General features: G+C 37.6%; 1 protein-coding gene across 7 annotated transcripts in view; it reads left to right on the top strand.

Moving 5' to 3' along the window:
* Positions 1-3,404: 3,404 nt before the first annotated feature.
* MIOS (meiosis regulator for oocyte development) overlaps positions 3,405-24,600 on the top strand; it is a 38,126-nt gene continuing 16,930 nt past the window's right edge. For 2 of the 7 annotated variants that reach the window (XM_046021319.1, XM_046021318.1), the window contains exons 1-6: positions 3,405-3,612; positions 4,695-4,803; positions 9,671-11,012; positions 11,342-11,440; positions 19,817-20,071; positions 22,262-22,431. In XM_046021319.1, the coding sequence (XP_045877275.1) occupies positions 9,719-11,012; positions 11,342-11,440; positions 19,817-20,071; positions 22,262-22,431 (1,818 nt within the window). In that variant the 5' untranslated portion in view covers positions 3,405-3,612; positions 4,695-4,803; positions 9,671-9,718. Of the gene's footprint in view, positions 3,613-3,644; positions 4,046-4,690; positions 4,804-9,670; positions 11,013-11,341; positions 11,441-19,816; positions 20,072-22,261; positions 22,432-24,600 lie in introns of those variants that run through there. The other 5 variants (XM_046021313.1, XM_046021315.1, XM_046021314.1 and 2 more) reach the window with 5 other exon arrangements.

Raw genomic sequence — 24,600 nt, 5'->3', positions numbered from 1 at the left:
TATTATCAAACAAATAGATACTTCTGGGAGAAAGTAAAGTGGAAATACAAGATCAAGAAGAAAAATAGAATAACATAAAATTTCCTACAATTAAAGAATAGCTTAGTCACAAAAATTTTAAATGAATGATTGTAAGAAACTCTTGCTAAAGTATCTAAATTTCAAGAACTACATTTAAAGTGTGATGCAATAACTTTGTTTACAATTTGAGTATTTAAAATTATTAAAAATCATATCCTTGGAACTATGTAAATTTATTATGACAATGTTAGATGTATTCCCCCAAAATTTTATGAATAAGTATACTGATTTACAAAACTAATTTGGAAGTATGCTTGAGTACTTTTTGAAGACCACTATCTTAAGATATATCAGATCTTCTCACCTCAACCTTTGTAAAAAGATTACCTAAGCCATAAAACATTTTTCCAGGGCCCTAATTTCCCCTTGATGCTTAAAAGCAAAACTTGCTCTCATGTCCACACTGATTTTGTGCAGACTGATTTTGTGGAAATAAAGGGAGTTCGGATCAGCCAGTCAGACTCTACAGAATGTTCTAATAGAAACTAAGCTACTGCTAAAGGCAGCAGTAAATAAGAAGGAAATAGCAGTTCTTCAGCTGTTGTCCTTTATTGGTTTTAAACCACAACAAACATCATATCCTGGATCACTACAACATACGTGAAGGAACTTAGAAAGAACAATATCTTGTTAATGACACAAAAGTTTAAATTTAAAAACAAAACAAAACAAAAAACCATGAGACTGAACTATACAACTCTGGCATCCATTACAAAATGCATGTTTGATAAAGACAAGTAGTGTAACCTCAGAGCAGTGTGTTAAGTTCTTTGACACAGTTTAATCTTCTAAAAAGTAGGATACACTCTCCCACTCAGTAACTATTTTTGAATACATATCATGCAACAGGAGCTATAGGAAATCCACAGTTCTATACTAAAAGCTCGTTACTCACAAGAAAAATGCTGTCTGCCATTTTCCAGACAGGGGGAAGGGAGAAGAGGAAGTGAATGGCAAGGAGCTTCTCTTCTATGTAATCTAGGTTCACTAACAAGGAACACTGTTTAGTGCAGAAGGGGAATGGAATTTCAAGGAGACTGAGAAGTGTCACTTATTGCTCTAGGGACTCTAGAGTGCAAGGAACTTGTGATGCCATGAGAAGAATACACTTGCACAAAAGCTTAGATGAAAAAGGAAGGAGAAGAGAATATATTTACTGGAGGAGAGTGTCAAGAAAGACAATTGTTTTAGGATTCATCCAACAAATTTTTATTGAGCGCATACCTGTGCTATGCACTGTTTTAGGTTCCGGAGATTAAGTAGAGAATAAAACAGAGTCCCTGTGTATTAGAGAATAGGCCAAGGTGTAATAACAGGTCCTAATGTAGAGCAATTTTTTTAAAAGAACACAGTTTATCTTCTCTTGTGTAATGGCCCAGAAGTCTATGGTTGGTTGATCCAGGGGAGGAGGCAGTTCAGCTTTCTGAATTAGACAGGGGCTTAGACTGATGGGGCAGTTTTGTCTCCCATAATACATGGCCTCCATTTCCATGTTTCTTTTTGCCATTTTCCAGACAGCTGGTAGGAGGAAGAGGAAGTAGATGACAAGGAGCTTCTCTTTTAAGGGACAGGATCCGTTTCTGTTCATATCTCATTGCTCACACTTTTTGATATAGCCACACCTAGCTGAAAGGGAGGCCTTTCAAGGAATTGTCCTCTCTAACTGGGTCACCAAGTGCCTCGCTAACATTGAGGGGTAGAGGTATAATGGAATGAAAACTGGTGATGTGGAGCATATATTCGAGAAGGGGAAGACAATGACAGGCAAGTAAAGAGCAGTTTCGGAGAAGAGGTGGCATGAAGGCCTGAGAAGAGTAAATTCAGGGGAAAATAGGAGGATGGAGGATGAGAGAGAGCCAGCATGGCCTTCTCCTTAGAGAAGGAAAATGAGAGTGACTTGAACATACATTGAAGGTAAACAAGTAGAAACAGAGAGGTTTAAGACACACAGACCCTGCAAGGTCCCAGAAGATGAGAAACATATAGAAACATCCTCTTCCTCTGTGTCAAGTAGAAGAAAGTGAGAATGGGAATGAATGATGATGTTGGGGACAGGAAAGAGAAAATAAGAGGAGGCTCTGGGGAATTCCTACCTAATAACTTAAATTCTTTTTGAAGTAGGAAGCAATGTCATCTCCTGAGGACAGACTATGTATATGGTAGAACAGATAAGGAAGAGACTTGTATTGATCTGGAAATTTCGGGCCAGGGCCTGAACCATTGAGAAGTTGGGGAAGATAGTATATGAAGTGATGAATCTTCTGGTATCTCCCTGCAGTACAGCACTTTCTTCGGGCTCCACTTTTCCAAAGGTGGAATGAATTATGGGAACCAGAACCCTAGAATCATCTTTCTCCTTCACTCTCTTAAGTCAATCGTCAAGCTCTGTTTATTCCATCTTCTAAATATTCTCCACACACACCACCCCCCACCCCCCACTCTCCATACCAATACCAAATGGTATTGGATTACCATGACCTCTCATTGGCATACTTACCCTGCCCTTCCCTTTTCTTCCTGAAAAACTAATCACACTACCTGCCTAGTTAAAAAACCTTCCATGACTGCACCATTGCCTTTAGGAAAAAGTCCACCCAAACTCACCAGCCTCTTTTCCAAATGCCTTTCTGATAGAGCATCTTGATCACTCCCCACTTCCCCTGCTCATCCATCCATACTTCACAGCTGCCCCTCTGAGATGCAATCCCTCCTCAACCTGTCCTTGATCTTCCTCTGCCTTGGAAGGCTCTTCTCTCCCAGCCTCCTCCTCTGTTTCCTTTCCCATCTAATCCCGTATTCATCCTTCTTGGGTCAGCCTAGGGGTTCACAAGAAAGCACTCCTGACCTCCCAACACTAAGGGGGCGCCCCTCCGGTGGAGCACTGGATTAGTCCCAACAAGGCATCACTGTTTCTGCCGGTACCGCGTCTTTATTGTTCACTCCAGTGTCCCCAGTATTCCAGCAATTCCAGCGCTAGGTACACAACAGGCACTCAAGATGTGTTTGTGGAATGAGCAAAGGATGAATAAATCGTGAACCACATACCCTTGGAATTTCTACTACATCGATGGCCTGCAATAAATTGTTAATGGAAATTTAAAGTGATAGAATGAGGTAAAGCGTCTGCAGTGCCAGAGATAACGCATTTCCGACGGGCCTTGCCCGGGATACCTCCCGCAGGTGCGCGTGCCCGGGATACCTCCCGCAGGCTGCAGGGGCGGGGCCTCCGGGGGTGCCGGGGGCGCTGGGGCGGAAGGCGGGGCCTCCAGGGCAGTGGCCCCGCCCCGGGGCGGTGCTACTCCCGGGCGACCGAAAGGCGGGGCTCACGGGTGGGGAACTCCTCTTCCAAGGCCGAGACGCGTCTGCGCGTCCCGGAGGCGTGCGGTGTTGGGGTGTTGGGTCCCGGCCCGGTGGCCCAGGTTGCCGGCCCCGCCGCCGCGGTCGCCATCTTGCCCGCGTGCGGACTCCCACGGAGGGAGGGGCGGTGACCAGGCCGGAAGTGGCTGTGCGACAGCCGCGCTGCCTCTTCAGGTCAGTGAGTTGTGGCTCCGGTAGCGTCCAAGCATTCCCGACGCGGAGGGCCCTTATGCGCGGACTCGGGAGTGCGTGGGCCGCCGTAAGGGGCCCGGGGAAGCCCAGTTAAAAGGCCCGGGGGAGGGCCGACGCGAGGGCTTCCTCAGAGCGGTGGCGCGGGTATTCGCGTTGAGCGCTGCGGGATAACCGCGTCGGGCCGCGGGCCAACCGCGTCGGGCCGCGGGCCGGGCCTGCTAGGGAGCCTTGGAGCTGCGGGCCGACCCTCTCGGGGGCGCTGGGTCCGCGCTGCAGCTACACGCCGGGAGACTTCGTGCGGAACCCGGTGTACTGGCGTTGCACGGGAGGCTCACCCAGGTGTCGAGCGTGGGGGTGGTCCTCAGGTTCCTGACTTCGAGCAATAGCAAAGAGCCACGCTCTCTAGCTGTACTCTGTTAAATATTTCCTGAAGGGCCTGTCACCGAGTTAACTGTGCTTTCTGCTTTGTAGGGCCAATGCAAATTCCGTGTAAGGATGAATAAAGCCTTTCCCGTGTGCCACGAGCATTGCTAAATTGCTTAGCAAATGACTGCATTTGCAGGCCTTTTGTATAGCTATATTTTTATTTTATCTTTTGAAAAGATTTTATTTATTTGACAGAGATCACGAGACGGGGGGGGCGGGCAAGTATATCTATAATTTTAATGGAAATTTATGCAGTGGCTCTCCTTGAAGATGGTGAGGCTGAAAATTTCTTTAAAGTACTGTTGTTACTCTCATAGAAAAGTAGAAGACAACAACAAAAGGATGTGAAAGTTGAGCAGTCAGGTACCTTATATACTTAGTATTATGGATCTTCACTGCCCAGTAGCCCCGCGGGGTTGAGATGTGCTGTAAATGTAAAATACACATTGAATTTATAAGACTTGCCACCAAAGAAAAAAAAATTCTCAATATTTTTTTTTTACATCGATTACATGTGGAAAGGGTATTTTTTTTATATGTTCGGTTGAATAAAATAACATTGTTTGATTTCATCTCTTTTTCAATGTGGCGACTAGAAACTTTTAAATCATGGCTAACACAGTATTTCTGTCAGACAGTGCTGTCACAGATATTCTGGTGAAGAATACGGAATCAACATGGCTTTCCTTTGCTCAGAAGGATGGGAAGTGAACTTTGATGGGAAGTGAACTCTTGTTACACTTGAAGGTGAGGATGTAAAATGTAAGCTGTAATTATTGCAGATTTCACCCCTACTCCTCCCACTTTCCAATGTCTCCAGCATTTGAAAACATTAACTTCAGGGCTTCTTAAGGAAATCATAGTGATACCAATAGCTGTGTGATGCGAATAACTCAGTTTTTCACAACTTTGTGAGATGGAGGTAGGGTGGGTTCTTATTCTTATTTTATAGTCGTGGTGTATTAACAGATTTAGTTGAGTCTAGCCAGTGAGTGGTTGGAGGTCCTCTGACTCCAGGTTGTTTTCTTTGCTCTTCACCATTTTCTTAGTCATCTGTGTTCATGAGCCAAGATCCATCTGTATTGTGTGTTGGACTATAAAGAAAGACATTTCTTAAAAGGGGGTTTATGGATGTACCTCTCTATTCAGGGCCAGCTTTGTGTTATGCAACCTATGCCATCATATAAGGCCCAAATACAGGGGGCAGGGGGCCCTGTAGTTTCATTTTGTACTGGACCTTGCAAATCATGTAGTTGATTTTTCTGCAGTAATCTAGGATGGGAGTTGGGAGGTGTTGGATAAGAACTAAATCACCTAGTCTTCACTTTACTCTTTTATGAAATGTGAGGGGCATGCCAGTCTCTCTCCAGTTTTGTGATTCTATATGAATTACCGTAATCAGATTTTTGTGGCTGGTGATACAAATATTGTACAAACGTAATTACAATCAGGAGAAATGCTGATAGTCCTCCATTGAGAGTCATGCAAATCAAAGATTTTTTTAAACTATAGTAACACTTTATTTTTTTTATGGTGGATTTTTCCACATACCACCAATTTTCTTATAGATCATCCATGTAAAGAATGTGATAATAGGATGGAGGCCTATATCGAATGTGTGATTATTTGAGTGTTTTATCTTTTGATAAGATGATAAGATAGGCCAGATCTCCAGATACCTCCATTTAGGAGGTTTCCTCTGTGAAGACATGAGTGTGCACCCTCACTTGGCAGTATCTGTTCCTTCTTTTTGTTGTCTTAGCTATGTCCTATTGCATGAGGTGCCTCTTCTCATTCATGAATTTTTAAATTCTCTTTAAAATTGAATATCAGCATTAGAATGCAGTCTTTATTAGATTAGTGTACTAGTCTGCTTGGGCTGCCTTAATGAAAGACCACAGAGTAGGTGGCTTAAATAACAGAAATTTATTTTCTCACAGTTCTCAAGGGTTGGAAGTCCAAAATCAGGGTTCCAGTGTAGTCTGGTTCTGGTGAAAGTTCTTTTCTTGGCTTGTACATAGCTGCCTTCTCACTGGGTTCTCATGGTGAGGAGAGAACTCTATTGTCTCTTCCTCTTTTTGTAAGGGCACCATTTCTGTCAGATTAGCACTCTAACCTCATCACCTCATTTAACTCTAATCACCCCCTTAAAGGGTCTTTAATACTGTCACATTGGGGATTAGGACTTCAACATGAATTTGGGGGTACAATTTAGATTATAGCAACCAGGGGGCTTGTTTTTCTCTGTTCACTACCATGTTCTTAGCATTTAGAACAGTTTCTACCACATACACTATGCTCAGTAAATATTTACAGAATAAATGAAAGACAGGTATTAGAGTGATCCTCCGTTAGGGTGGCTCACTGTGGGCTCTTGCCCATCATTGGAACCCTGACAGTGGGTACTTCATTCTTGGCTGGAGCCATTCTCTACTAGGAAGGATAAGGCATGGAATAATGAGGAAATTGGTAAAACTTGGATAGAGCTGTGTAAGAAATGTCAGATGGAGCATTTAATAAATAATTATTAAGTATCTACTAAGTGCTTAGCCTTAGGCTGGGTACTGGAGGTATAAATGGAAAGCAAAGATACTTTTCTTGCTCTTACAGCTTTTATAATTTAGTAGAAGAGACAGGGTGTTCAAAGGAAGGAATACTGTTCACTGAGAGTACTATCTAAATAAACTGACAGACCAGGAAGGGGATAGAGGATATTTGATGTCAGCTTCAGACCATGATGGTTGAGAGATGGTCAAGCATGGCCTGGAAGGGAGGGAGGAATACTCCATTGAGAGAAAACAGCATTTGCGAAGTAGAGGTGATGGAAGGGGGCAGAGGAAGATTACATTCTAGGAACCAAAAAGAAGAACAGTGTAGCTAGAATACAGCAGGGAGGAAAATGGTGTGCCTTGATGCCAAAGCGGTTGGTAGAGACCAAAGCATTTAGGATTTTATAGGTTATATTGGATATTTGGAACTCTCTACTACGAGCACTTGGAAACCATTAGAGGGTTTTAAGTAGGCATTGTATAACCTGGCTAATTTTGCGTTTTAGAAAGGTCCCTGTATGTACAAGTTGTATTACAAAAAGATGAATTTCATAAAGGCCTGAATATACAGATGAGTAAAAGAATTGCTAAATCAACACCATAGGCTAAGCATGTTGCGTATCTTAATTTCTTACAGAATCAGTCCTCAGAGCTGTGAGACTTGGCAGCCTGAGTGGAGGAAAGAAGAGTAAATAATTGGGTTGATCTAGGCTTGGGGAAGGCAAGCTTACAACAGCAAAGAAGTGAAGAAATTGAGGGTCTAGTAGAAATGTAATAGAAATGATGATCTTGTGCATCAGACCTCTTAAGGAAGGAAATAAACCAGTGTAAGAATTCTTAGAGGTCTTTCCCAGTCAACAAAATTGTATGAGTCGGGGTTATAGTTCAGTGGTAGAGCATTTGACTGCAAAATTGTATGAGTATATTGAATTCTAGACTGATAATTCCTGACAATTCCTGACTGAAAGTTTTACAAGGACAAGAGGTAAAGCAAATATATTTGAGCTGATTTTATTTAGTGTATCTGTATTAAGAGTCTGTGCCTGGCTCTACATCTGGTATAGGGGATCAGGGGGTGAATGAATCATAGCTTCACCTTTTAAGAACTGAAAGCATGGCTGTACAGATTCTGATTGCCATGAAGATTCCAAATACTTTTTTCCTTTTTTAATCCAGACTTTAACCTCTAGCCAGAATTGGTTAGAAACAGACATTTAAATTTTTGTTAAGTAGCTTTTGCTCTTAAAATAGCATTTCTTTTAATTTTTTAAAAAAATGTATTTATTTGAGAGACAGTATGTGCATGGGCACACGTGTGAGTATGGTGAGGGGCAGAGGGAGAGAATCTCCCCGAGTGTGGAGCCTGAAGAGGGGCTTGATCTCATGACCCATGAGATCATGGCCTGAGCCAAAACCAAGAGTTAGTCACTTTAACCAAAAGAGCCACCCAGGTGCCCCAAAAGTACCATTTTTAACATAGCTATTTTTAGTTTGTGTTTAAACAACTATCATCTTTCCAAAATTCCATGTCAGTATTAATCAAAGTTCATAGAATTGAAAACTGGAAGAGCCTTGAATGATCACTTAATTCAGTTTCCCAAATGCAGTGTGTGTACTACTGGTCGTAAACAGGATGATTTTAGGTAAAACGTAATCAAGCATTTTTTAAAAATTCCAATATAAGTAACATATCAAGCATTTTAGGGGCACCTGGGTGGCTCAGTAAGTTAAGTGTCTGCCTTTGGCTCAGATCATGATCCCCGGGGTCCTGGGATGGAGCACCATGTTGGGCTCCCTGCTCAGTGGGGAGCCTGCTTCTCCCTCTCCGTCTGCCCCTCCCCACCTCTCTCTCTCTCACAAAAAAATAAAACCTTCTAAAAAACATTCTAAGCATTCTAATAGTTACACATTTATTTTAATGTGTCTTAGAAAAAATATTAAGCATACCTTACCTATGATTCATGGACTTCATGATGAAATTAAGATCAGTTTTCTGATTTTAAAAATAGTCACTTTAAATAAAAATATTGAATAAAAATAGGCGGTACATGAAGTTTGAGAAGCAGTACTCTAAACCAACTCTTCAGTTATGTAGGTGAGAAAACAAAGGACCCCTGATCACAAAGGCCCTTCTGTGGTGTATAGCTAATATGTGTCAGAGCTAGGAATAGAAGTTAACTCTGTTCAGTCCATGTTATTGTTTATTCTGCCATACAGGGCAGCTGCTTATTCTTGAAACTTGAGGAAGAGACCTGTTTTAATAGCGGCATTGTACTTTAAATCTTCATTGTCTGTTTTGGTGGCCACATGTGGCTATTTATATTAAAAATAAATGAAAAGTAAGTAAGATTTAAAATTTGTTCTAGTTACATTTCTTGTGCTTGGTTAGCCACATGTGGCTAGTAGCTACCCTACTAGACAGTACAGCCAGAAAACATTTCTATCACTGCTGAAAGTTCTATTGAATAGTTTTGGTGTAAACTGTTGCTTAAGAACATGATTCATGGGACGCCTGCGTGGCTCAGTTGGTTAAGTGTCTGTCTTCAGCTCAAATCATGATCCCAGGATCCTGGGATCGAGTCCCACATTGGGCTCCTGCTCAGCAGAGGGTCTGCTGCTCATTCTGCCTGCCACTCCTCAACTTGTGCTAGCTCTGTCTGTCAAATAAATAAATAAATAAATCTTAAAAAAAAAAAACACCAAAAAAACATGATTCATAACCCTTTAAAGTTTTACCGCCTTCAAAGAGATGATGCTTATTAATTTGCTCGCTGTACTGAAGTTCTGTTAGCTGTAAGGTTAATGAAATTACTAATAAGAGTGCAATTAAAATAATTGATAATGGGAAGTAAGGCCAAAATGTATTTCTCAGAATCTAACCACCTCATCTTATTGGGGGAAGTTCTTTTTCCCTTTTTAATCAATAAATATTGTCATGAATTTATAGCAGTTAGAAGAAATACATTGAAAGAGAGTCTCAAATAGAGGATTTCCTGATTTTCTGAATAGTTTATTCATCTTACAGTTGTATTTTGTTAAGATTTTAAAACTTTATTTTTAAACAGATTTTCAATGAATGGACCTGACTGGACTCTTTGAGCACGTCAATAAACATGAGCGGTACCAAACCTGATATATTGTGGGCACCACACCAGGTTGATAGATTTGTTGTATGTGACTCTGAACTGAGCCTTTATCATGTGGAATCTACTGTGAATTCAGAACTCAAAGCTGGATCTTTACGTTTATCTGAAGACTCTGCGGCTACATTACTATCAATAAATTCAGATACACCGTATATGAAATGTGTTGCCTGGTATCTCAATTATGATCCTGAATGTCTTCTAGCAGTTGGACAAGCAAATGGTCGAGTTGTACTTACAAGTCTTGGTCAGGATCATAACTCAAAATTCAAAGATTTGATAGGAAAAGAATTTGTTCCAAAACATGCACGACAATGTAATACCCTTGCGTGGAATCCACTGGATAGTAACTGGCTTGCTGCTGGGCTAGATAAACACAGAGCTGATTTTTCAGTGCTGATTTGGGATATTTGCAGCAAATATACTCCTGATATAGTTCCCATGGAGAAAGTGAGACTTTCAGCAGGTGAAACTGAAACAACATTATTAGTAACAAAACCTCTTTATGAATTAGGACAAAATGATGCTTGTCTCTCTCTTTGTTGGCTTCCACGAGACCAGAAACTTCTCCTTGCTGGTATGCATCGTAACTTAGCCATATTTGATCTTCGGAATACAAGCCAAAAGATGTTTGTAAATACAAAAGCTGTTCAGGGGGTGACAGTAGACCCCTACTTCCATGATCGTGTTGCTTCCTTCTATGAAGGTCAGGTTGCAATATGGGATCTAAGGAAATTTGAGAAGCCAGTTTTGACTTTGACTGAGCAACCAAAGCCCTTAACAAAAGTAGCATGGTGTCCAACTAGGACTGGTTTGCTGGCCACTTTGACAAGGGATAGTAACATTATTAGATTATATGATATGCAGCACACACCCACTCCCATTGGAGATGAAACTGAACCCACAATAATTGAAAGAAGTGTGCAACCTTGCGATAATTACATTGCTTCCTTTGCTTGGCATCCAACAAGTCAAAATAGAATGATAGTTGTAACTCCCAACCGAACAATGTCTGACTTCACTGTTTTTGAAAGGATATCTCTTGCCTGGAGCCCAATTACATCTTTAATGTGGGCTTGTGGTCGTCATTTGTATGAATGTGCAGAAGAAGAAAATGATAATTCTTTAGAAAAAGATATAGCAACAAAGATGCGCCTTCGGGCTTTATCCAGGTACGGACTTGATACGGAACAGGTGTGGAGAAACCATATTTTAGCTGGAAATGAAGACCCACAGCTCAAGTCCCTCTGGTATACCCTGCACTATATCCTTTTATTATGAATTTCATGAGAGGAATCAGGTAAAACTGTTCTTAAAGTTTGCTGAAAGATCAGTCTGAATTTTATTCTGAATGTTTTATATGCAAAAGCAAGTTACATAATGCTAAAATTGCAAAGTAAAATTATTTAAAACTGTTGAACTTGAAATACTGCTTTACAGATTGTGTAGAAGGAAGAAAAGTTTATCTGCAATAAAGTAGGACCATCTCACTTTCGCTAATACCTATTATGAATTCACTCCAAATCAAAATAAATTTAGCTTTGAAATATGTTATTATGCATCATCATTAATATTTCCTATGCATTTAAATACTTATGAAGCAGTATACAGAAGATATGGATCAGAAATCTCCAGGAAACAAAGGATCATTGGTTTATGCAGGAATTAAATCAATTGTAAAATCATCTTTGGGTAAGAAAATTCTATATTTTCTAAAGTATACTTTTTGTACTCTTATTTTTCTCCCTTTATCCCCATCATTTAATTACTTCAGAATAAATGTGCCTAAATTTTTTTTGTTGTTTTGGAAGGTTTCTGGTTAGATACTTTAGTGAATTGTTAAATGTGTATTTTATATCCAAAATTCTTTTTCAGGGGGAGTCTTGATTCATTGAAGTGATACAGTCTTTCTAATCTATTCATTTATTCACTGCTATTTTTTTTGAAGACCCACTTTGAGAGGTTTTACATTAGATGATTTACAGGATCCTGGTTGTTTGGGTTATATCACAGTATTTTGCTTTTATAAAAGCTAAATAAAATGACATAATTGAAGGAGATCTCTCTTTATTGTGCTTCCTAAATGCTTTCACTTAGCTATTTAATGGCAGGGTCTGGGTAACTATGTCATGAAGTATGACCTTATCTGAAGGAGCCTTACCTGAAAGAGTCCTTGATGATTAAATGAATGTATGAGTTAATGCAGGGTTGAAATTGACCAACTATTTAAGAATAAATATGACAAAAGAGCCAAACTTGGTTTTTTACTGAGCAGTTATTCTTAACTGTTTTTTATTGAAATGGAATTGTGCATTTTACTATAATCCTTTCCCCAACCTAGGATTCAGTATCTAGCTTTTGAAAGCAATCAAATTTGGGCCCAAGTCAAACTGCTAGAAAAGTAGTTTATATTTAGTCAAAGAGTGGCAGTTCAAGTAATAAATTCAACTTGGTCTTTAATTGGATTTTCGTAGATACTATACAAATAATACAACATGTAAAAAATACTAATTTAATAAGAATAGGTTAAGTATTTCAATTAAACTGTTAATATTTTTAAAAAATTTAAAGGACTTTCGCATTATTACCTTGTTCCACATTGCTACAGTAGACACTATTTGATAGATTTCATTTTGGTATTTTCTCACTAGCTCTCCACCAAAAAAGTAAATTTTATTATAAATAAATTTATTAGAAATAAAATACATGAGTCCAATTAGAAACTTCCATTTTTATTAATGTGAGTAAAAGGGCAGATACACTGTAATATCCCTATATATGAGTCTGCTCATGACTTTAAAATTGCCACTGCAAAAATTTAAACAATTTATAGAAATTTTAGTATTTTTGCTATATAGCAGGTCTGGCCACATTATGTTCTCAGTTATTCCGAGGTGTATTATTGTTTTTGTTGTATTTTGATATATTTTAGGGGTAAACCTACAAACTGCCTCTGAGGAAAAGCAAGAGGACAAATAGAATATATTTCTGCTGTAGTAGAGAGAAACTGAATGTTTTGACTTAAGAGTAGTCTTTACCCAGATTAAAAAACTACATTAGAAAGATTTCCTCATTGCTAGACTTTCAGCTTTTTGCTTGTTTTGGTTTTGATACTTTTGTCTCTACAGTCCCAAAGTGAAAAGTAGAGAAATAACTGTCAAAGATGGCACACGTGTCATTCAGTTTTTTATCTGGCCATACTTCTTTAATTGTCTCTCTTATGATTCAACAAATAGTCAACTCATTGAGTTATCTTGCTCACTGTATTATGTAGCACACAGTGAAATTTTAACTTTGGTGATAAATAATATATGCTGAGTGCATACTGTGTATTAGATGTCATGCTAGTTGCTTTCCCCATGTTACATTATTGAATTCTTACAATATGAGGTAAATTTATTTATTCAACCAATATTTATTATGTGCTTATTATGTGCTAAGAATTGTCCTTGGAATAATAAGGTATAACTGTCAACAATCTAAGTCTCTTCCCTCATAGAGAATGAAGAAGGTGGATATTACCCATGTTCTTGGGAGGTTTACATTCTAGTTCAGAATATGGACAAGTAACTAGGCAATTTACCATGAGGAAGAACTAACAATTATGTATAGAAGAATCCTAATCTGGGTGTAAGGATTAGAGAGGGTTGCCTGGAGGAGGTAAAAACAAAGGCAAAGAAGGTCCAGACAGGGAGCAGCATATGCAATTAACCCAGAGGAGAGGGAGCATAGCACATTTTAGTATTGCTGGAACAGAGTGTGAGAAAGGAAATGAGGGAAGAATGGAGACTAGAAAGGTAAGCAGTCGGGTAAGTAACTCAGGACTTAGAAATCATGGTAAGAATTTAGGGAGATTTATCCTGTGGCAAAGGGAAACCAAGGAAAGATTTTGAAGAGTATTGACAGAATTAGATTTGTGTTTTAGAGCTGTTGCTCTATGGTATGGTAATGGAATGGTATTGGAATGGTAATGGTATGGTATGGAATGAATTGGAGAGACTCAAACAGGGACCTCAGATAAAGCCACAGTAATTAAGGGCACCTGGGTTGCTTAGTCAGTTAAGTGTCTGCTTTCGGCTCAGGTAGTGATCTCGGGGTCCTGGGATCGAGCCCCTAGTCCCTACACTCCCCGTTCAGTGGTGAGTCTGCTTCTCCTCCTCTCTTTGCCCCTCTCCCCCTGCTTGTGCACTTGAACATCTTTCTCTGTCTCAAATGAATAAATAAAATATTTTTAAAATAAAAGCTGCAGTAATTAGGCAAGACCTGAAAGTGTTCCTATCAAGGTTAGTGGCAGAGGAGCTAGAAAAATGTGGATAATTAGAGTGTGACAAAATGTAAAGATTGAATACAGGAGATGGAGGGGAAGGAAGAGTGAAAAACAGCACACACGCATATATATAGCTTAAGAAAGTGGGTTAATACCAGTACCAGTTAATTACGTAGGGTTAACATAGGAAGAGGGTTTTTTTTTTTTCTTAAAGATTTTATTTATTTATTTGACAGAGAGAGATCACAAGTAGGCAGAGGCAAGCAGAGAGAGTGAGAGGGAAGCAGGCTCCCTGCCGAGCAGAGAGCCCGATGCGGGACTCGATCCCAGGACCCTGAGATCATGACCTGAGCCGAAGGCAGTGGCCTAAACCACTGAGCCACCCAGGCGCCCCGGAAGAGGGCTTTTAAGAAGAAAAAAAGTTTGTTTTGGTGAAAGTTGAGTTTGAGATAGTTAGGTGGAGATGTGCAGTAGGCAAGAAGTTTAGAGTAGGTTGAAGAAGTAAAGTCATCCATTTTAAATAATTCTTCCAAGAAATTTGACTAAATGAAGGAGGACAAAGGATATATAGTAAAAGCAGCAAGTGGATCTGGAGTCATAAGAAGGTTTTTGTGTTTCTTTGTTTTTGTTATTAACATAGGATTGATTTAAGCAAGCTTAAATGCTGATGTGAGGAAGCCCATACAAAGAGGTCGAGATGCAGAAAAAAGGGAGTAGTGAAGAGCAAAATTCCTAGGAATATGAAAGAATGGGATCCAGAGCACAGGTGAAAAGACTAGCATTAAATAGGAGGATGTACAGTTTCTCCATACTAGCCAGAGGGGAAGGGGAAAGGTATGCAGGTTGTATAAGGTTCAATGACGGAGGCTGAGGAGCTTCCCCCTGATGGCTCCTCTTTTTCAATGTAGTGGGTTTGCTTATTGAGAAGGACCAGGAAGGCTATTAGGGAGAAGACACTGAGAAGAGGAGCCAGAGTTGGCTTGAGAAATATGGGAGGATTGTGGGGCAATGTTGTTTTACCAGAGATAAAATAAAGGACAGTGGGCTGAGAAAATTAGGACACTGGGAAGAGAATGATTCATTTGCTGATCTTTGGGAGAGAAATGACAGAAGACTGATAGATAAAAATATGAGGGACCAAGAGATTGTGAGTTTGAAAAACTTAGAAGTGAGATTTCTGGAAGGCTATGCGGTTGTGGTAAGAAAGTGGTTCTTTTTTTTTTTTTTTTTTTTTTTTAAAGATTTTATCTATTTATTTGACAGAGAGAGATCATAAGTAGGCAGAGAGAGTGAGAGGGAAGCAGGCTCCCTGCCGAGCAGAGAGCCCGATGCGGGGCTCGATCCCAGGACCCTGAGATCATGACCTGAGCCGAAGGCAGCGGCTTAACCCACTGAGCCACCCAGGCGCCCCAAGAAAGTGGTTCTTTTGAAGGAGGACCAGTTTGGAATATGTCTATGAAAGGAGTGGATCAAATCTTGGAGGTGTGAACCACTGGAGATAAGGAAGCAAAGGAACAGAGACACTAGTTTATTGGGTGGACCAAGTATTAAAGTAAACCAGGATGAGAATGCATGCTCTAAGGGAATGTCTAGTACAATCTTGTGGAAAAGTGTTCATAATGTTGTTAGTATAGTTCTTTCCTTTTAGGATGGCAAAATATTGCATAATAAATGTTGGTCAGCCTTCCATCCAGTATGATGAAAATATTTTTATACTTCAGGGATAAATTCTTATCTAGAGAACTTGACTATTCAGAACTACTTTAATAGACCGAATAGGTGGACTTAATGTTTTTAACAACAAAATGTTCTTATATACACTGGATAATTGTACTGCTTTGTTACATGTATGTAAAAATGCAACAAATTAATATCTACAGATAGCATAGTGTCTCATTGCTTGGTGTAGTATTTGAAACCAATTTTTAAAAAAATGTTCTTTAATTTCCATATGAACTTGTTTCTCTCAAACCTGTCAATAAAATGTCAATTCTATTATTTATATGTAGTGCAATCTCAAATTTAAAGGATACAGTTTTTCACTTTAGTATTGCATAACATGCGTAGATTTTAATTTTTTTCAGAGGTAGTTAAATTCGTGTATTTTTAAATTCCCACATGTTAAAAATAATTACTATACACTTAGAAATGCACAATATCATATTGCTTATTTGATAACCCTAATTAACCTGTCATACGGTCATCAAGCTGTAAGAAGGCCTCTAGACAACCAAAATACATGACACAATATCCAGGCATTTCACTTAGGGGATAATTTTCCCCCTCTTAGTAATGAACTCTTTGGAGTCATAGGTATTGATCTTTATTCCATGACACACTTTCTGTAAAATAAAAACTCTTAAGAAACTGGAATCTTATTAAGAGGAATTGTTTGAAAATGCTACTTTTTGTTCAGCTGTTTAAAATTGTTATTTTTACCTTTTAGTGTCCTCAGCATTGAATCCAAAATTTATAGGGGAGATATGAAAATAAATACTTTATGATACATTGACAGTCTGTTCTACTTGAAATGTAATATGTACATTCTATCTAAATTTAAATTTGTTATTCAGAAAAGTAATGTTGTATTTATTTTTTAACATACATGTTTTAACTTAATCATTATTCAGAATTTTCTAATAGTTCTTAAAATTTCACTTTCATAAGCTAAAAATCATTTGTCATGACTAACTTTCCTCATGGTTGCAAACAGAGCAACTTGCTTCCTCTTTTCAAAGGGCAGGTGGTTCTCTTAAGGAAAGAAAACTTCAGAAGTCTCCTCCCGAGCCCTTGACCTAAATGGCAACAGTTTCCAACAGTAGGGTTAAAAATAAGTACTTTCAAGTGTAATTATTTAACTGTTTATTAAATTTCCAGAATTTTACAAATAACTCATCTTGAAACTTTTCATAAAGCAGTGATATATAGCTTAAAATATGTCCTAACATGAATAATATTGTAGGCCTTTGCTGTAGCCTAACATCATACAATGAAACAAGTTATTTAAAAGTGTGAAATAGGGGCTTCTGGGTGACTCAGTGGGTTAAAGCCTCTGCCTTTAGCTCAGGTCACGATCTCAGGGTCCTGGGATTGAGCCCCTCATCGGGCTCTCTGCTCAGCAGGGAGCCTGCTTCCCCCTCTTTCTCTGCCTGCCTCTCTGCCTACTTGTGATCTCTCTCTCTGTCAAATAAATAAATAAAAATCTTTAAATAAAAAAATAAATGAAAGTGTGAATTAGGTTTGGTGAGTTTAGACTTTGGTTATGTACTAATTTTACTCTACCCATATATTTAGAATAAATGGACTTTAAGAAATAATGTCTTGGGAAGCCTGGGTGGCTCAGTGGATTGCGTGGCTGCCTTTTGCTCAGGTCATGATCCTGGCGTCCTGAGATCAAGTCCCACATCCGGCTCCTTGCTCAGCAGGGAGCCTGCTTCTGCCTCTGCCTGGCATTCTGTCTGCCTGTTCTCTCTCTCTCTCTCTCTCTCGACAAATAAATAGATAAAAAATCTTAAAAAAAAGAGAAATAATGTCTTGCATTATTTATATGTGTATATTTGATTTGTAAATGACAACTATTCAATTGTTTTTTTTTTTAAAGATTTTATTTATTTTTTTGACAGACAGAGATTATAAGTAGACAGGCAGGCAGAGAGAGGAAGGGAAGCAGGCTCCCCACTGAGCAGAGAGCCCGATGTGGGGCTCGATCCCAGGACCCTGGGATCATGACCTGAGCCGGAAGCGGAGACTTTAACCTACTGAGCCACCAGGTGCCCCTTAAAAGATTTTATTTAGAGAGGGAGAGAGAGCTCATGCATGTGGGGGAGCGGTGAGCAGAGGGAGAGAAAGAAGCTTAAGTAGACTCCATGCTATGCATGGAGCCCAAACCAGGCTGGATCTCACAACCCTGAGATCGTGGCCTGAGCTGAAATCAAGAGTTGGATGCTTAACTGACTGAGCTACCTAGGTGCCCGATTCAGTTTTTAATACTTTCTCAATTTTGCTTGTGTTCATTTATTTAATACCTCGATCAGATGAGTATAGTTAAAGTCAACTTTGGGTAGTATATTAGTTTTATATTAATGCATTTATTATCATTTCCATGGTCTGGAGTCTTGGCCTACCTTCACTGGATCCTTTGCTCGGGGTCTCACATTGCTAAAATGAAAATGAGTACTCATATGGTTGTTGACAGAATCGGTTCTTTGAGTTGTGGGACAGAAGTGTCCTTGCTGCCTGTTACAGGGGCTGCCCTCGTAGAGGCTGCATGCTTCCTTGCCACATAGCCATCTCAAAACAAAGCTTTTACTTCCAGTTCAGCTGGAGACTCTCTCATTCCTCCAGACTCTTTTAAAGGTGTCACCTGGTTATGGCAGGTCCACACAGTATAATTTCCCTTTGATTAAGTAAGAGTCAATGGAATAACAACCTTAGTTGTATCTCCAAAATGCTTTCACTTGTACGATCTTGTATTATTTAGAAGCAAGTCACAGATTTCACCTGTACTCAAGGGAAGAGGATTATGAAGGGTGTGGTTACTAGAGGGCAAGAATCATGGAGCCCATTATACAATCCTACCTACCATAGACAAGTTGAATTATTTCTTTTTTTTTTTTTTGAAGATTTTATTTATTTATTTGACAGAGAGAGATCACAAGCAGGCAGAGAGGCAGGGAGAGAGAGAGAGGGAAGCAGGCTCCCTGCTGAGCAGAGAGCCCGATGTGGGGCTTGATCCCAGGACTCTGAGATCATGACCTGAGCCGAAAGCAGCGATTTAACCCACTGAGCCACCCAGGCGCCCAAGTTGAATTATTTCTTAAAACCTATTTATTATTGATCTAGTTATTTATAAAGGTATACTTACTATATTACATGTAAGTAGATAAACATAGAATTACTATAAGTTACTCCGAATAAAAGATGTTTGTAATGTTGGACATTGTTGCTGCCTAATTCATAATTTAGGTTATTCTGAAAATCCTTTTTGTTAAAATAACAACGCATAATTCTACAATGACAGTTTTGATGGTAAAACTTTGTAGAACATTTAAGAATTTGAGTTGTAATTGAGTCAAGTTTCATTTATGTTTTACCTAAATTTAGTACCATTAGGATCATCCACCTTGATTGCAATCTAATGCTGGATGAATTAGATTCCTTACACAAAGAGAATGAGAATATAATGTCTTCTGACTTAGTGAAGAGGAAGAAACCTTAAAATCATTGCCATTGTGTATTAGCTTTAGTATTTAAACTTTTGAAGTACTTTTATATTTATCTCATTTTTTCATATATATGCATACAAAGAAAAAACAGAAGATGGAGAGAGAGTGTGTTGGGTCTTAAGCACTGGGGATAACCTCTCAAATAGAAACAAGATGCTTGCCCTTTTGGAGCATATGTTCTAGCAGGAGAAGAGATAAGTCTGAAAATTAATGAAATATGGGAGCTTACATTAGATATGGAGGAAATGGTTTCACATCAGATAGTAACAAGTGGCACTCTTAGATTTGGTGGTCAGGGAGGTGCTCTGAAGCAGGGAGTCAAACTTATTGCTATCAAACATTAATCTTTCTTCCTGTAGCTCTTTTTGATACTCAAGGAACTGTTTAACTTCACAACTTGTAAAGTATGTTTTGTTTGTGGCATATTTTACGTTTATGCTGTCATAAATTTGTAGTTAAGAAGTCACATATCCAAAATACGACGTTGAGATAATCTGTGTAAAATGGACTTATTTTCTAAATATATTTCAAAAAATAATAATAAAGCAACTGATATAAAAATACTTCTCTTTTTAGGAATGGTGGAAAGCAGCAGACATAATTGGAACAGTTTGGATAAGCAAAGTGATATTCAGAATTTAAATGAAGAGAGAATCTTAGCTTTACAGCTTTGCGGGTGGATAAAGAAAGGAACGGATGTAGACGTAGGGCCATTTTTGAATTCCCTTGTGCAAGAAGGGGAGTGGGAGAGAGCTGCTGCTGTGGCATTGTTCAACTTGGATATTCGACGAGCTATCCAAATCCTGAATGAAGGGGCGTCTTCAGAAAAAGGTATTAGGTTATAGTCAAGGATAATCATAGTTCATAGAATTCTTTGAAGAGAAGACACTGATAACTTTCAAATATTTAGTCAGTATATTTGTGTAAATTCTTTTGAAAGAGAACATATAACTGTATCTATTAAAGTATTAGCCCAATAATGTGTCTAAAGACAAAATGTGTCTTCAATACCATTCTGTATTGAATCTAATATTGTATTAATATTAGATTGTATTCAATCTGTATTGAATCTAATATTACAGTGAATGTTCAAATGCATCTGTTTTAATGCTTTTTCTTTAAAAGACATTCACATTTTTTTAAAAATATATTTTCTTGAAGATAGGACTACTTCAATTTGCAAGCATTCTTATGGCAAATATTTGAGAGTATTTTTACTTCGTCTTTTGGATGGTTATTGGTTGGCTTTTAGGAAACTCTAAATGACACTTTTAGTTAGACTAATACAGAGTTTTATAAAAATCATATTTTGAGCTGCAAAAATGCTTCTACTTGAGTCTGGTGATTTAAACATAGTTTCCATTTGATATTTTTTTAAAAGAAAGAAACAGTGAAATGTAATAAGGTTTTTACTCTGACATTTTTTGCAAGAAAACACTCAGGCAAATGAATTCAATCCAGAAATTCAGGTTTGGTTTTTTTTTCTCATCAGGAATATTTCACTTAAAAATAACTAAGATGTATGTAGCTATTGATTTTTAATGCACCTAGCAAATGATTTCTTGTATTCAGAATACTTAATTCTTACTTGCTGGTTTATTTTGAAACCATTACACTTCTGTTGTACCATACAGAAAAACATGAAATTAACTGTAATGTATTTACTTGCAGTAAAAAAATTGAAAAAGCTAATGTTTTGCCCAGATGGCCTTTTTTCTTTCACTTTTGCTCTAATGTAAGTCTTCCCCACTTGAGAATATAATAAAAGATAACGTGGTGATGAAAAAAGAGTTTGATATTTAAAGCCATTTCTAATTATAATTTTGCTACGACCTGGGGACATGATACTTCCCTGTCATGTATACCTGGAAAATTCAGTGTTAGATTTGAACACCTATACTATCAGTAGGGGAAAACTATCTTTCCAGTGATTTCAATAACTTTAAGGATTAAAGAGAAGATTTCCCTGAATCCAGTGTTCCTTCCACTTGGACATAAATTGTTTTGAGCAGGAATTGGGAAGATACTGTTTTGTGGTGGTGGTGGTGGTTGTTAATCTTACAGACTTTAGTTCAATTTAATAGAATAAGCAGAGGAAGCAAGCACAAAGCAACTTGGGCCTTGTGTTTATAGAAATGAAGAACAAGGCTATTTAATAACGAAGTGGGAGATGCTGTTTTTATTTGGGAAAGAAAGAAAATGATTAGGATCCAGGAACAGAATAAGAAAACTGTTATAATAAATGTACAAAATACTAAAGAGTAAAACTTAAAAGTGAAATTAGTTTTTTCTTGAAGTGAACTTATGTTAGGAGGCTAGCCAGTCCATAGGGCTGTCAGGTTAGCACGTTATCAGTGACTATATAAACTGCTAAGAACCAATGTTTAAAAACTATTGATTTTTTTAAAAAAAACTATTAATAACAAGTATTGATAATACTTAGTTGCAAATGTGTCCAAATACAATTCTCTGGTAATGCTGATAGTTAATTTTTTCCTAGAAAAATTAGAAGTGTTAAACTATTAAAAGAATGCTGATATACTGGTTTTCAGAACATATACTTAAGTATGAGCATTATATACTTAGGAATAGGAAAACAAAATAATTTTGAAAGTTATAGCACTGGAGTACTGTATTATTTACTGCCGTTGCTTTGAAATATGTCAACATAAATGAACTTAATAAGGCTGACAGTAATTCTGGTGGTATGGCTTCACTTCTCTTCATTTAAGCCCTAAACAGTAACACTGTATAGGAACTGCCTGGAATGAGAACTTGAAAATTTAAAGATGTGCTTGTCTTGCACAGGGTTAGCAATATGGACAAAAGTTTCATAAGAATGGAAATTTTTGCTTGTGGTCCTTGCCAAATTTTCCAATCTGGATCAAAACCCTTAATTCTAGTGCGCTTATTTTTCTGTAGGTAAATGTCACCCTCTGATCTTTGTTTATGGTTTAGAACTGGAAGAGGAGGTGCTGAGCTTTTGCTCACTTTGACTAGCTGACTGTTTTTAATGTGCAGGTGATCTGAATCTCAATGTTGTGGCAATGGCTTTATCGGGATATACAGATGAGAAAAACTCCCTTTGGAGAGAAATGTGCAGCACTCTACGACTACAATTAAATAACCCATATCTGTGTGTCATGTTTGCATTTCTGACAAGTGAGACAGGATCTTATGATGGAGTATTGGTAAGCTAATTTCTGTTTGAGAAGACTCCTTTTAAGTTAGGAGTTTTTACCTAACCTTGTTAAAATTTTCAAGTGTCTGTTGCATAAAATATTGTTATATTTTTATGTATTTTGCATTAAAAGAAGGTATCTTAAGTATTTTTGAGCAGCTCTTCTTGAATGTCATTTTACAGTTAGCTGATAATAAACTTGATTTTTTAAATAGTTTGAACAATATAATTTACAGATATAAACAGCATAGGATTTATCCTTTAGCTTAAGAGCAGCTCTAGAATTCTACAACTATATAAGCATAAGTTTTATATTGAACTGTAATTTTTTAAAAGTAAATATTTGGATTTTAGTTAAGTAAACAAATACATGATCAGTTATGATCAGAATGACTATATATTTTGTCCAAGTTAGTACTTGTATTCTCAGACATGTACCAGTTTGGAAGATGTATGATCATGCTACTTACAGTGAACTATTTCATTTTTTTTTTTCATTTGGTCTTTCATTGCTTTATCTCTCCTGCTTTAACTGCCTGTAAGCACATCACCAGATAGGTTCTTTATCACAAAGTGGGGTAAGGAAGAATAAAATGAGATGTAAGTTTCAGTTACTGGGTTTTAAGCTTCAACTTAAAGTTGTAGTACTACAACTTTCTTTGCATTGTTGGAACTCTTTCTACCACTGAGAATAGCTTTCTTTCTTTTTTTTTTTTAAAGATTTTATTTATTTATTTGAGAGAGAGACAGTGAGAGAGAGCATGAGAGGGGAGAAAGTCAGAGGGAGAAGCAGACTTTCCAAGGAGCAGGGAGCCCAATGTGGGACTCGATCCCAGGACTCGGGATCATGACCTGAGCTGAAGGCAGTCACTTAACCAACTGAGCCACCCAGGCGCCCCTGAGAAGAGCTTTCTAACATGAAATTTATTTGTGTTTGCCATTATAGCACTTAATATAAAAGACACATTGCTTGAATAATGGATTTAAGTGTCAGTCCCTAAGAATTTATAAAAAATGTATTTTATTGAGATATCTTAATGAAGATTTTAATAAATGTTATTAAGTGTCCATTTTAACAATTCCTTAGTTTGTTTATTTTGTCTTTTAGTAAATGAACTATTGAACTTTCTAACCGCTTCAAATTAATATCCAAGAGTATGTTGTGTTTTTGTTTTTACTGTTAATTACTCTTTTGTTAAATGGAAGACTTTAAGTGTTGCATTTTGAAGGAATAAAATATTATTTTCAGGAAGTAGTAAAGTATGGCGAAGACTAGAAAAAGAAGTGGATTGTTCAAATTTTAAATTGATAGAGAAGTATTCTTTAAATATTAAATTTCTGCATTTTAAATTAAATGACCTACTATAAATACCCTCATTTTCTTATATCTAAATTTGGATTATTGGGTAAAGTATATCTTACCTTGAGTAGGAAGTTCATATTTTTAAACTGCCTGAGAGTGTATCTAATTATACGTTATGTAAATAATTATAATTAACATATCCTTTGTTAAAAATTGTTAAGTTGTAGTAATCTAATGAAAAGTACCCATTTGGGAAATCAGAAGTTTGAAGGTCTGAGTCCTTGCTCCAGTTTAGTTACTTCAGCTGGCTAGTTAACTTTTTTGGGTTTTAGTTTTCTGAGCTGTATTTTTACAGCTATTATTTCTAATATTTTCTATACAGCTAATATTTTCTAAGCTAATACTTATAACCCTTTCCCCATCAAAATAGTAACACCTCTGCCTGAACCTAAAGAGTTAAATCTAATTTGTACCAAACATGTTTCCTCTTAAGGGCAGAACCATATTTTGTAATTGAGAAAACATGCTAGGATATTTACTAACTGAAGTGATCTTACATTCTAAGTAGGGAGACTATATTTCATAGAATGACTTCAATGGAAATACGATCTTTTTTCCACCTTAAGACTGTAGATTACTTACCACAAAATTAATTACTTTTCTACATTTCTTAGAAATTCAAAATACTGTTTTACAATATTGAAAGGTCTACAAAAATTTAATCACAATACCTCTGAAAATTTTGTTGCAAACCACCTATATAACTGTATTTTACTGTGGCCACAAAAGTTTTGTCTATAAGGGTATATTTTAAGACTTAAACTTTCCATTTAGAGATATGTGTTGACAGTTTTTCCAAATTCTGTATTGGTATGT

Source organism: Meles meles, chromosome 10 (genome assembly GCF_922984935.1).
Source record: "Meles meles chromosome 10, mMelMel3.1 paternal haplotype, whole genome shotgun sequence".
Lineage (NCBI taxonomy): Eukaryota > Metazoa > Chordata > Mammalia > Carnivora > Mustelidae > Meles > Meles meles.
Note: the sequence above shows the minus strand (reverse complement) of the source record. Positions and strands in the feature narration are given on the sequence as shown.